We start from the raw sequence: 13,761 nt of genomic DNA on the forward strand, positions 1-13,761 counted from the left end.
CAATGTTGAGAAGTACATTAGAGAACTGTACTGTGTTCATACATTGTATTGTGTTCCACTGCAGATTTTCTCAAAGTTCGGGACAGTCCTGAAGATCATCACTTTCACCAAGAATAACCAGTTCCAGGCCTTGCTACAGTACAGTGATGCAGGGAATGCTCACCATGCCAAACTGGTCAGTACTGGAATACTCTGCACCGTATATTACAGCTGTGTGCTGGTGGAAGCATGCAGGGATTGAATATCCTAGTAATATACCGTTTCCTTAGTAATATAAATCATACCGAGGCAATGCCAGTATCACTTTGCATCCGATGACAGTAATTAATTAAATTGTCTGAGAGGCTTGTTGCTTGGTTACTTCTACCCGTCTTGTAACCTTGTTACAGGACAGCAGTGTTACAGAATTATTACTTAAATCTCTTAGACTTCAGAAGCTGAACGTCAGACAATGAGGGATTGGGTTGGTCATGTGACTCCTTCCTCTGGGTCTCCCCCTGTTGCCCCAGTGTCCTCAGATCAGAGTAAACCTGTCTGATGCCATGTGGGAGAGATTCCGCCATTCTCTGAGCGCCAGACAGAGGATTACCAGCCTGCTGGCTGCTCTGCTCCTCCCTAACCCGCTCTCTCCTCTCCGTGCCAGTGCCAGTCCCCTGTGATTAATTTGTCCCCCCATCGGCTGCGTAATTAGCACCGCTGGAACAGGAGCGCGAGTCATTACCGCTCGGCTCCACGGCTCTGCTGCTTTGTGCTCGTGTCACATAACAGTATGTCAGCGCTGCACAGGGAACGCATCGCACAAATGTTTTTGGGAGATTTGCAAAGAGAAAGGACCTCCTGCCAAATCACTCAAAGATAAGACACTGAGGTATTCCTAAGGAGGGGTGGGGTGGGGTGGGGTGGGGGGGGGCGGGCGGGAGCGAATGGCTCTTGTTTAGTGAATCGAGGCTGTTTCTGTATGAACGTCATTCCTGGGGAAACGGAGCAGATCGGTGTGTTTCATGCAGGAGGGACGCCGGCAGCCCTGAGCTGCTCTCCTGGGCTTCTCTAGTGAAAATGCAGATGTGTCTCATGTGTGCTCTGCTGGATTCCTTGGAAGAATTCCACTGACGAATTTTGGTCATTAGGGGTTCAGCTAATTGGCAGTCCTCTTTTACGGTTGTAGCTTCAAAACCCCCCCTAAGGCACTCTTGTTCTCTTTCTAATGAGTATTCCTCTCTCTAAAGAATGTCACAACACAGTGTGTCGAGGGACAGATGATATTAGTTCTAACTGGATTCTTTTTTTTCATTTTGCTGCAACGTTAGTTAAGTTAAACCATTATCATGTGCAATTCAGTATTTTCTGTTGTTTAGAAGAGACCCAGTTCTACAAAGAAAGATTGTTCCTCTCACAAAAAAGTGGGAAGTCGGTATATATATTGCTACATCATTATTTGGTGAACAAATCAGTATGTTAAATGTTTCTATTCCTTGATTATTTGGATATTTTGAACAAAATGTAAGTAATGTTACATCAGGAGACATTTTTCTTTCCAGTTTCCGTACTGTCCCTGACTTTTGGTCCTCGTTCTCAGGCTTTGGACGGCCAGAATATCTACAACGCGTGCTGCACCCTGCGTGTGGAGTACTCCAAGCTGACCAGCCTTAACGTCAAATACAACAACGACAAGAGCCGTGACTTCACCCGCATGGACCTGCCGTCCGGGGACAGCCAGCCCACCCTGGACCACGCCATGGCCGCTGCGTTTGGTAGGCCTGGCGACCCCCACCCGCCGCCTGACCCAAACACAGTTCAGAGCTCAGTGGCTCCGCGGCTGTGACGCTGGGTGAATTACAGTCATACCTGGCATGCATGAACAAGAGGACACCAGTGTGTTAGATTGGCTTACTAGGTTATCAGTTATTTCAGACGGAAAACATGTATGGCCTTTAAACTGCCATATCGATCTAATATGCCACCTAAAACACCCCCCCCCCCCCCGCCCCCACCTAGCCTGGCGGCCAAGTATGTGTGCTTTATGTATATTTATTTCCAGATTCTTGACTCAAATTTTTCTGTGTTAAGTTATGATTTTATAGATTAATTCATGTTCCACTGTAAAGGATTTTGAACGTAGTTTTGTTTTTTTCCTCCCTAATATTTCTTTAAATTGGTTCTGTTTTGTTTCATCGGGACCTGTTCCCGCCCGTTTGATGGACAGGAGCCCTGTCTGGGCCCTGGTGTTATTGTTATCAGCTTCCAACACCTTCCGCACTGAAAGGAAGCAGGAGGCCCTTATCAGAACCACAAACCCAAAGTTTCTGAATGGCCTGGACAACAGAGGCCGGCCCCCAGAGAAACATTTTAATTTATCAGGGGGTGGGGGGCCAAGTGGGGGGGGGGGTCTGTGCATCTCAGAGGCCCAGACCATGTACATCCAGGGGGGGACTGTCACTCACAGAGACACCGGCCCCTGCTTCTGCCTCTTTTTTGAAGCCAGTAAATCAACCCCCCCCCACCCCTCCCTTAAAGCACATACACCCCTCCCCCTCCTCCCCTAAAGCACATACACCCCTCCCCCGCCCCAACGCAGACACCCGGAGGGCTGCTCGAGCCCATCCACTCTGCCTCTCTGACAGCCAGATTGGCCCAAATTGCAGAGTGCTAAACTGAGCCATTAGGCAGTTTGTTTAGACCAGAGCGACCTCCTTTTCATTTTGGCGTTGCAATAATGCTTCGTTAAAACCTTGTATTCTGTTAAACGTTTCTCTGGGGTGAGGGGAACATTTCTCATTATTGGAAATAAAAATTTATAGGGAAGCTTGTCGAGCAGGTTGGGCATTTATTGATCGTGTGACTCATCCTGTGATGCAGTCGATAAATGTCATGATGTTAAATGCCAATTCCAACCTGCTCGGACACACACAGTAAAATGCCCAGTGCTAATTCAACTCTAACAAAACAGAAACTCTCACTCGAAATATGAGTCCAATAGGGACCATATGTACTCTGTAAGAGCTGTTCTAACACTGAACACTTTACTGTGTAGGTTTGCCCAAAAACCTTATGTTTAATTTATCCAATAATCTCAACCTTTATTTTAGGTCCAGCAAAACCAGAAATGGTGGTTGCTAGTTGAGTATAGCATTACCGCTGTTGCTAATTAGTGTATTCTTTTCTGTAATTTTCTGTGTTTATATATACATTTAAACGCATTTCTGACTTTTGATTTGTGAGTCGCCCTGGATAACGGACTCTGATAAATGTAAGGTGAGGTTCTGTGAGTGTTTGAGAGTCCCCTTCAGCGATGGTGACCCCGCCCGCGTGTTCCCGCCGTTCTGTTCCCAGGGGCCCAGGGGATAATCCCGTCACCGTACAGCGGAGCTGCGGCGTTCGGTCCCATCAGCTTTCCCCACGCAGGTAGGCCCCGCTCAGGTACTCACTCACTGCAGGTAGGCCCCGCTCAGGTACTCACTCACTGCAGGTAGGCCCCGCTCAGGTACTCACTCACTGCAGGTAGGCCCCGCTCAGGTACTCACTCACTGCAGGTAGGCCCCGCTCAGGTGCTCTCTTACTGCAGGTAGGCCCCGCTCAGGTGCTCTCTTACTGCAGGTAGGCCCCGCTCAGGTGCTCACTTACTGCAGGTAGGCCCCGTTCAGGTGCTCACTTACTGCAGGTAGGCCCCGCTCAGGTGCTCACTCACTGCAGGTAGGCCCCGCTCAGGTGCACTGCAGGTAGGCCCCGCTCAGGTGCTCACTTACTGCTGGTAAGCAACAGAGAGAATCTGTGAAGTATGCAGGCTGGAATTCAATCGCTCAAGCTCTGGTTTTTAGCTTCATATGACACCGTGTCGTGCAGAATTTAAAATAGGTGCATCAGCCAAAATGTAAACTTGTGGGAAATGTAGGAGACAGTTATGAAAAGTAGGAACTGGGAATGAAGGAGATCCCCACACTATTAGTGGCTTCATCCTCTCCCTTCACCCACCGTCTCCTCTCCCCCTCTCCCTTCTCTCCTCCTCTCCTCCTCTCCTCCCTCTCCCCCTCCCCCTCCCCTCCCCTCTCCTCCTCTCCTCCCCCCCCCCCCCTCAGGTCTGTCCCTGCAGATGATGCCAGGCACTCTGGAAACCCTGAGCATGCCCAGCTCAGCCATGGCGGGCAGGATGGCCATCCACGGCATGCCACACACTGCCATGAACTCAGTGCTCCTCGTGTCCAACCTCAACCCCAGCGTGAGCCCCCAAACCCCCTCCCCTCTCCCCTCACCTCCTCTCCCCTCCCCTCGACTCCACAGCCTCACCACAGACACCTGAGGCCATAGAGGAGCCTTTCTGTTTTGGGCAGGGGTGTCCAGTCTTATCTGAATTGGGCCGATGTGGGTGCTGGCTTTTAGGTGAATTGGGTGTCGTAGTGCTAGACCAAAGCAGAAGCCTGCACCCACATCAGCCCTTTTCAGAAAAGATTGGTTTGGGGGTGAATTACATTCACATTTTAGGCATTTAGCAGATAATTTTATATATGAGCAGCAGCTTTAGTTTTATATATAGATATATTAATATATCTCCAGCCCCTAAACTGGATTGTTTTCATAAAATGCCCACTAATGGTGAACCCTAGGAAGAGACACATCAAATATGCAAAGGGAATGGCCTCAATGAAAAAAATATGAAGCAGAGGCTAAATTCAAACACTAAATTTCAAACACTGTCAAACCAATCAAAAAAAGATGAAAATATTTATTTTACTTTCTCAATTTTTAACTTTCCTGGTCTGTTTATTTCTGCACAAAGATACACCACACAATGAAAGTCAAACTCTTCATATCTCTCTCTGGCTTCTTGAATTATCTTCTTTTTTTAATGGCCAACTCTGATGTTTCTTTCATGCAGAGCATATCGCCACATGGACTCTTCATCTTGTTTGGTAAGAATAAAAGGTTTTAGCAAAAGCACTTGCTTATTAAAAGTGTGTTTCAATTCCAAAGGCCTTATCCTTATTTTCAATGTCAAACACAGCCATGCATCCAGAGAGAAGAACCTAGAACTGACCTGCCTACATTAACATTGCTTTGGTCATTTCAAAAGTATCAATGTCTGAATGATGAATATTATGTACAGTTGCAAAAAATGTAGCCGTCTGGTATGGTATGACTTTAAAATTGACAAGAATCCGTACTGTATTTATTCCTATGTATATTTTACATATTATAGACTCACCAAATCTCCAAGTAAACATAATTTCATAAGTTATTTTTTGCATACAAGTAATTTTATATGTGTGTGTGCCTGAGCGTGTGAGTGCGTGAGTGTGTAAGTGTTTTGTTTATGGTGTGGCGCTTAAGTTTACATTTTGTGGGTGTGATATTCTTGTGCTGTATTTTGCCATTTTGTATAAATTTCTTTCTTTCTTCCTTCCTGTTTCTGTAGGTGTCTATGGGGATGTGCACAGAGTGAAGATCATGTTTAATAAGAAAGAAAATGCCTTAATACAGATGGCTGATGCCACCCAGGCGCAGCTGGGTGAGTCCCGTCTCTCACGACCGAAATCGACGTCTGTATTCTTAAAATGGGCTTCATTTTTAACAGCAGTATATTATAGAGAGAACGAGAGAGAGAGAACGCAACAGTAAAAATCTGTCAATGAATAGTGCCTCCGTACTATAGCTTGGCAGAGCATTCCAAAGGCTATGAGCCCGAAAGGAAAAAGTCATCTCACCACTTCACTGAAGTTCATTAGAAGATTAAATATTTTAGTTTGGCTGGTAGTTTGTATTTTGGTGCATAACCATTCTGTGTTTTAAAAAACGGTTTATGAAGGCCGTTCCTAAAATGGACAATAAGGGACGAAATATCTTATCCATTTTCAGAGTGTAGCGTCTCATAGTAAGAGCCTCAGAGTTCATAGACGAAACAGAGCATTTTGGCCTGTTGGTCTGTGAAAGCTTGCCTCTGAAAGCGTGTCTGTGACCAATGCCTGTGCTTGCCTGTGAAAGCGTGCCTGTGAAAGCGTGCCTAGCGTGTGACTGATGGCTGTGACAGATGGCTGTGCTTGGCTGTGAAAGCGTGCCTGTGAAAGCGTGTCTGTGAAAGCATACCTAGCGTGTGACTGATGGCTGTGACTGATGGCTGTGCTTGGCTGTGAAAGCGTGCCTGTGAAAGCGTGTCTGTGAAAGCATACCTAGCGTGTGACTGATGGCTGTGACTGATGGCTGTGCTTCTCTACTCCAGCGATGAGCCACCTGAACGGGCAGCGGCTGCATGGGCGGGTGATGAGGGTGACGGTCTCACGGCACCAGAGCGTGCAGCTGCCCCGGGAGGGCCAGGAGGACCAGGGCCTCACCAAGGACTACAGCGGCTCCCCCCTGCACCGCTTCAAAAAGCCCGGCTCCAAGAACTTCCAGAACATCTTCCCCCCGTCCGCCACTCTGCACCTGTCCAACATCCCGTACGTCTGTCTGTCTGTCTGTCCAGCGGAGTGGTACCGACTGCTGGGTATTGTTAATAAGCGTGACAGCCCCAATAGTGAATCATTCTCATATCATATCTAATAGCCGCATCTCGCCCAATGCACACTCACGAGCACACGCACGCATGCACACACACGCAACACACAAAACACGCCCCACACACACCACACACGCATACACACATGCTCACTACATTGATCTTTTGCATGTTTTCTGATATTTTGGTTTAAATAGTCTGTCTGGAGTATATTTAAGCAGACTGTGTACAGAAGCAGTGTTAAAAATGTGCTGAGCTACTGTTGGTTTTTTACTGATCGTGCTGTCCTGTGGCTTGATTCTGTTTAATCATCTTTTCACTACTCTCTGTTTCTCCCCTCAGTCCTTCTGTCACTGATGAAATCCTGCAGGATCTGTTCACTGGCTGTGGGTATTCAGTAAGGGCCTTCAAATTCTTCCTGTAAGTTGGATGTATAACCAAGGCTCTGTTTTTCAGTTGCCTCTGGGGGGAGTTTCTGTCTGTAAAGTAGACTAATTGCTGTGTATAATGTTATGATACTTTATAGCAAGGCTTCTAAACAGGAGAGTTTTAGTTATTTTTCAGTCAGCAGCTAATTTAGACATCATGAACAAGGATTGTGGACTCTATTTTGAGCTAATTAATCACTGAAATAAAATATTTAAGTTCAGAAACACCTGCAGACATTGCAGCCCTTCGGGATCTGAATTTCAGGTCCCAGTTTAGGATTGAGTGTGTAATAAATATGTTTTGCCACTAGAGGGAAGCACTTAACGGGGAAATGTTCCAATAGTATTCCACCCAACACATCAGCGCATAGACCCTTTCCTGATCCCGGTTGCTCTTTGAAGTGACTGAAATAAGAATCTGGCCGCTCGTTTCCTGAATTCCAGACTGGAGTGTCATTACTGCTGAACGGCTCTCCACTCTGTGCCCAGGCTGACAGGCTGTCTTTCGTTTGCAGGAAAGATCGCAAGATGGCGCTGATCCAGCTGGGCTCCGTGGAGGAGGCCATCCAGGCCTTGATCGACCTCCACAACCACGACCTGGGAGAGAACCACCACCTCCGTGTGTCTTTCTCCAAATCCACCATCTAGCAGACTCCGCCCACCAAACAGACCCCGCCCACTAAACAGACTCCGCCCACCCGGCTGCCATCTTCTCGCACTGAGGACCACAGAGAGAGAGAAGCAACAGAGGATTTATGTTCACAAGTGAAATAATGAGAGCAAAACACTAAAGAAGGCGCATGAGGGCTCCATCAGACAGGCTGGGGGGGTCAGAGATCCGTTTCTGAGGCAGATGAGGGAATGTTCTAACCGCTGCACAGTGTCCCGTTTGAGCCTTCACAGTCCACAGTGAGCTCTGGCTCAGAGCCTCTGCTCATTATGTCTTTATACGGACAAGTAATTAACTCTGCAATCGGACACAGAAGCCTTTTTTAAAATCAGGAAAATCTTGTAAAATGCTATCAGATGCTGCAAGAAACAAAGTCAGGCTGTTTTTGGTATGAGGGCAGGTATAGGCACGTGGGAGCACCCACCCTGTACCCTAGGATTCACGATTCAGCCTTGCTGGAACCGTACAGAAGCTAATGAACCCGTGGAAAGCCATGTATCCTTCTGTCCTGAAAATGGAATTATGTGCCAGCTGTGCAGCCCAAAGAGGACCTTCATCGCTGGAGTGCTTGGAGAGCCTCACACAGGCATGCAGGGGAATCATGAGGGGATTTATTTTTTAAATAACGGTTGCATGTGTGACAGGCACAGGTTCAGCAGGGTGACAGGCATGGGGGGTTCAGAAGTCTCACTGTAGCGTGTGTTTGCTCCCTGCGAAGGCCAGGCGCACAAACAGACTGCAGACTCGCACATCACACTGATTTTGGATTTCGCTTCTGGATTTTTGGGGTTTTTTAAGTTATAAAGGATGTGTTTTTATATGTTAGGCCGAGGGTTTTTATTTTATTAATTCTTTTTTGGGCAACGACATTGGGTTATCAAAGTCAGCAACTTGATATAAAAAAAGAAAAGACTGCCGTTAATCGCTTCTGTACATGAGCTTTATACACAACACTGAGTTCCCTCCGCCAACTCCCATAAGCACGCTCTCAGCACAGTGCATCCATTAACCAGAGAACTGAATTCGGTTGTCTCTGGAAGCAGACAGTGACATAACAGAAACTGTGAATAAAGCCGGGAGGGTTAGGGTTAGATAGAGGCCATGTCACGGCCGTTCCAACAGCACCACGCTGTCACTGCGTTGTCACTGCGTTGTCTCTGCGCTGTCACTACGCTGTCACTGCGCTGTCTCTGCGCTGTCTCTGCGCTGTGTCTGTGCTGTCACTGCGCTGTCTCTGCGCTGTGTCTGTGCTGTCACTGTGCTGTCTCTGCGCTGTCACTGTGCTGTCTCTGCGCTGTCACTGTGCTGTCTCTGTGCTGTCACTGCGCTGTCACTGCGCTGTGTCTGTGCTGTCACTGTGCTGTCACTGCGCTGTCACTGCGCTGTGTCTGTGCTGTCACTGCGCTGTCTCTGTGCTGTCTCTGCGCTGTCACCAGGGTGTGTGGCCAGCGGGACCCATGTGCTCCCAGGTGAACTCAGGGGCGTGAGATATGACAGATTAGAAGAGCGCTCCAGTCAGTTATGAGTCTCTGTCTGGGTTAAATCTCCAGGGTTTACTTTCTGCTTTCTTCCCCTTCATTTTCCTCTCAAGACAACAAGCAGAGATGTCAACAGCCTACTTGAGGATATCTTTAGCCGACTATATTTTTTTCCTCTGTTACTCTTGAAATTAACCCCCCCCCTTGCCCCCCGGGGGAGATGAAACTCTTTCCTTAGCCTTGTGCTCTCACAGGACACACACCTGCCTTTGATCTCTCTGAGAACTGCACACACACCTGAGACTCGGACTCTGAGGCACACGCATGGCCCATGCTGCCAGGACTGTGGTGTGTGTGTGTGTGTGCGTGTGTGTGTTCCCGCTCTTCAGCGCCATTCAGATACAACAGGCCACGCCCCCTCCGTGTGACCGCTGCACGGCTCGAGGCCCGCCTTAACATTCCGAGAGGGGTTGCCATGGAAACCCGCGAGTGGCGTGACGGGGGGCGTGTCCCCTCTGTGTCAGCGAGCAGTCTGGAGACTTCATAGAAAGAGCAAGCACTTCTTAAATATTAAAAAGAGATGTTTACAGTCTTAAATACAACGGTAATATTCAGGTTTATATATTTAAAGGACTGTTGCATTTGTAAAGAAGTTACTTATTTTTGGTAAGTTGTTCTTTTTTACAGAACAAAACAAAAAATCGGAAACCTTGTTGGGTTTATTGTACCACTGTAACGGCTCAAGAAGACGTGGGGGGGAAAGAAAGGGGGAAGGGGGTGTTTTTCCGTGTATTCAGTTAAATTCTTATTGTACGTGCCTTATTATAATCAATCATAGGTTTTAGACTTCTTACCATACATGTTTTTGTGGGGCTGGTGAGAGGGCTGGTTTATTTTATGTGTTGATTTGAATGGGTCATTTTTAAATGTGTATTTGTGTGTGGAAAGTAATTGTTGAAATATAATGAGGTCATGCTGTAAACTCATCCATTATGCTTCACAGGTGCTGGGTAGAAAAAGGACAGGTATAATCACACTGCTTTAAGGTTTGCATGTCATTTTCAGTGAAAGGCCTCACTGCTGTTCAGTCAGGCAGTGTGCTTGTGTCTGTTCTTCGCTGCGTATCTGTGAGCGTTTAGTAAGCCTGGAGGTCCTCTGGTCCTCCCTCTGTTCATTTGGCTCTATACTGTCTGGCGTAACTGTCCATATGGTTGCATTTAGAAAATTCATTTTCATGATGTCACATGATCTGCCACTGTTGTTTGGGAAGTGAATGCGCTGGATGGCTTCAGGTTCTCCATCTTGTAAAACAGGTCAGCTTCATATTGCATTCCAGCGACTTAAGTCCATTTTTAAGAACAGGTCTTAAGATTAAAACTCTGCCAGCGTTCAGTAGTAGGCTCAGAGGTTCCTCACAGAATTGAGACTACTTAAATCGATTTTTCACAATAAACCATGACTTTCAAATATCGCCCCTGTTGTTTTGTGTGTCCCCCATAACATTTTTATTATATTTCCACCGTTTCAATAAATGTCAGAAGTTATGTGTCACTTTACATACCTCATTATTCATGGGTTATCTGTCTGTTCTAATAAGGGATGTGTGCACATAACAGAAATACAGATCGCCTCTTAGGTTAAGATCTCATTGCCTTTTTCCCTTTGGTATCACACAGTTTGGAATGCCCAGTGACCATAAGCCCATCAGCTATACGCGACCTCCACAGATTCAGGTGGACCACATTACAGTTTACAATGTAGGTATCCAGGGAAACTTCCATAGCTTATATTTGCCATACAGTCTATTTATATACTGTTTCATTCTATTAATGTCTATGTGTATTTACACACGCCCATAGACTGCCACACACAGCCTTCTCTGCAACCTGCCTGCAGACCTGCTAGCATGACTAGATAAAAATGATCAAGGAACGTTCATCGAATAAGTGGCAAATGTTGTATAGTCTAGCACTGGCACAGCAAAACTGTTACTTAATGTACATAAACATACACTGTAGAACAATAATATTAATGAACGTTCATAATGTGTCTTAATGTATTTATTAAAGGTAAATAATGTTTAACTTTATGAAGGTTTCACAGAAATCTGAGTGGTGCTGAGGGATGGATGTATGGCTAGGCTGTAACCCGTATCCCAGAACAGTATCTTTTGGAAATGTGAAGAGTTCCTTGTTTCTTTCCAAAAGGATTTCTGCAATAGCAGGTTGCAAAAGCGTTGGTCTTGGGTTGCGCTGTCCCTCCATTGCCTCAATCCATCTGTTACAGGCCTGCTCCCTGCTTGCACATTTTATTCCCATGGGATTAGCTGCTGGGCTTCATCCAACAGGTTTTTCTACACATTGTATGGAAGATGGCTGAGAAGCTTTAAATTCCAGAGAATTAAATCCTAGAGAACTTTAAGTTGCAGTTGTATTTATACTTACCTGCAGTTGTAGTCTATTTCCTGTGGTCTGACTAAAGCCTGGGTTAATATTTCATCATATTATAAATTCTGGGTTTTCAAGGGTTATATGGTAATGACATACAGTCCTTTGGTAGTTCAGAACTGTGAATGGGATTTTGTGAGTTTATATAGTTAACCATTGACTGGACTGTATCCATCTAAACTACACTGACACTTGAAACATTGGATTTGTTTTGTTTTTTATTCCCAGTGTTGAGAGTGAACAGACAATAACAGAATGTATTATTTGTACAGCGCCCTACAAAATGGAAAGCACTGGAACAGCGGTAGGCCTGACTGGTGGAGGATGAGAGTGGGTCTGGCCCACACACACAGATGGTTTGGGGAGGGGAAAGTCCACGAGGCACAGTGGGAGATTTGTCAAAATTTGGTTGCATCTTCGATACACAATGTCTCAGAATCTACATCAGATTCCGCCTTTGTGCCGATTGGCTTCCTGGAAGGGTTGCCAAAACAAGCAACAAAAATGAACATCTGGGGTTTCCTAAACAGCACGGGAACCTTTGGAGTCACTCCTATAAAGTATCATTTCATTAGCAATTTGCAGCTCTCCCATTTTGGACAGGTCAACAGGAAGTGCTTTTCAGCGACCCTGTCCTAAATCACTAAACCTTGTGTGCTTTTGCAATATGGTACTTTTACAAAAAAATAAACAATGTTCTGCATTCTGTTCACTTATCCTTGCTTTCTATATTCTCTCTCTAATTTTCAATAGCCGTGCTGAGCTTGTGTCTCGTAAATGTTTTTAGGCTGTAAATATTTATGAGGACACAGTGGGACAGCAGTTACCCATAAGTAAGCTCCTTTGCATTAGTTATCCCACAGGCTTAACATCTCGTCACTTCTATTATCTTTCAACTAGTCAGACCTCACCTCCTTTCAATGTCTGTGTACATGACATTTCTGTTGCGTTTTCACCACCAGATTATTTTCAAACGGCTGGCGATACGGTGGAGGCAATGCTTTGAGCATTTCACTTCATTTCAGAAGATACTCTTACTGCTGGGGTTAAGGGCACAGGACAAAAGCACACGTGCCTTTTGTTAACCATATTTATAACTGGATCTGCTTCATGTTATGTCAAGTCTGTATAGATGTCCCATAGGTTGTGAGATCACAATGTTGTTATTATGACAAATTCAAATATTAGTTTATGGATATTGTAAGTAATATAAAAATAAAATACTATAGCTGTTAGTGTAACCAAACCGGATTAACACTTAAAATCAATTTAAAGCCATATATATGGTTTTACATGACATTGTTAAAATTTGAAAACAGGTAAATTCGTGGTTGCTTAATTTTTACAAATTGCTGAAGCTTGGTGTTTTTGTTCTGTAAATACAAAAGTAAACATGAACAGTGCCCCTCTTCCCTCCGAAAAAGTTTTGGATATTATGTTAAGTATGGCCAGCAGTAATTGAATTTTACTGCACAAATATAAACCGTAATGTTTTGATGCAGTAGAAGTTCCAAATTTCTTTTTAAGTGTTTTTTATGACCTTAACAAAGAGAAGGGGAGAAACAAGATGAGTTTGTGTTGAGTTTATGCTCTAAAATGTATAAATGTTTGAAGAGAAAGTATTAACCCTATTAACCCGTGATTGCACGTTTGAATCGTCTGCATGGTTCCGAGGAATTTCTGCATTTGGTTTTAATTAAAATTATAATTACTCGTTATTATGCTCTAACTGTCCACATACTTTTTTTCCAATATTTAACTGTTGCATGCCTTGAATAAATGTCATGATATGCAAGCTTTCCTCAGTACTCTAGTATCCTTGTCTTTATTTTCATTGCCGTATCATATTATGAGTGTTTTTATTTTGTTGAGCCTCTCTATAACAGTAAATTATCCTTCATCTTCTGGCACAAACCCTGCTCAGCCAACAGCTCTGGTTCTCTCTGTGGCTCTCTGAGTTCTCTGTATTTTATGTGTTACAGTCCATGTCAGCTGAAACATATTGTGCACCGTAATGGTGTGAGTGACCTGAAATTTCCTTTGACATTAATTATCATACTGCAGTAATTACCATTCGTCAGTAGCTCTGTGTCCCTCACTAACCCCCCACTCGTCCCCCCCTGCCCCCACCCACCCCTCTCACCCGCCCTGCCCCCCCTCGCCCCGCCCCACCCCCACTCACCCTTCCTACCCACCCTCCCCCCAGCCCCCACTCGCCCCCCCCACCCGGACTTCCCCCCCCTACCGTCCACCC

The 13,761-nt window shown here is 45.5% G+C and overlaps 1 protein-coding gene and 1 long non-coding RNA gene across 8 annotated transcripts in view; both read left to right on the forward strand.

Annotated features, from left to right (window-relative positions):
• Window positions 1-8,793, forward strand: part of LOC118206259 (polypyrimidine tract-binding protein 3-like) — a 28,935-nt gene extending 20,142 nt beyond the window's left edge. For 6 of the 7 annotated variants that reach the window (XM_035378678.1, XM_035378677.1, XM_035378683.1 and 3 more), the window contains 9 exons: window positions 65-175; window positions 1,577-1,751; window positions 3,331-3,402; window positions 4,074-4,213; window positions 4,871-4,904; window positions 5,408-5,500; window positions 6,209-6,425; window positions 6,827-6,904; window positions 7,428-7,560. In XM_035378678.1, coding sequence (XP_035234569.1) covers window positions 65-175; window positions 1,577-1,751; window positions 3,331-3,402; window positions 4,074-4,213; window positions 4,871-4,904; window positions 5,408-5,500; window positions 6,209-6,425; window positions 6,827-6,904; window positions 7,428-7,560 — 1,053 coding nt within the window. Of the gene's footprint in view, window positions 1-64; window positions 176-1,576; window positions 1,752-3,330; window positions 3,403-4,073; window positions 4,214-4,870; window positions 4,905-5,407; window positions 5,501-6,208; window positions 6,426-6,826; window positions 6,905-7,427 lie in introns of all 7 variants that reach the window. The other variant, XM_035378682.1, reaches the window with a different exon arrangement.
• Window positions 8,794-8,948: 155 nt separating this feature from the next.
• Window positions 8,949-13,313, forward strand: LOC118206968. Its single transcript, XR_004761287.1, has 3 exons — window positions 8,949-9,726; window positions 10,737-10,817; window positions 11,268-13,313. It is a non-coding gene; the product is annotated as an uncharacterized LOC118206968 (long non-coding RNA).
• The last annotated feature ends 448 nt before the right edge of the window (window positions 13,314-13,761 follow it).

The sequence above is a fragment of the Anguilla anguilla genome, chromosome 10, assembly GCF_013347855.1.
Source record: "Anguilla anguilla isolate fAngAng1 chromosome 10, fAngAng1.pri, whole genome shotgun sequence".
In the NCBI taxonomy this organism is placed as follows: Eukaryota; Metazoa; Chordata; class Actinopteri; order Anguilliformes; family Anguillidae; genus Anguilla; species Anguilla anguilla.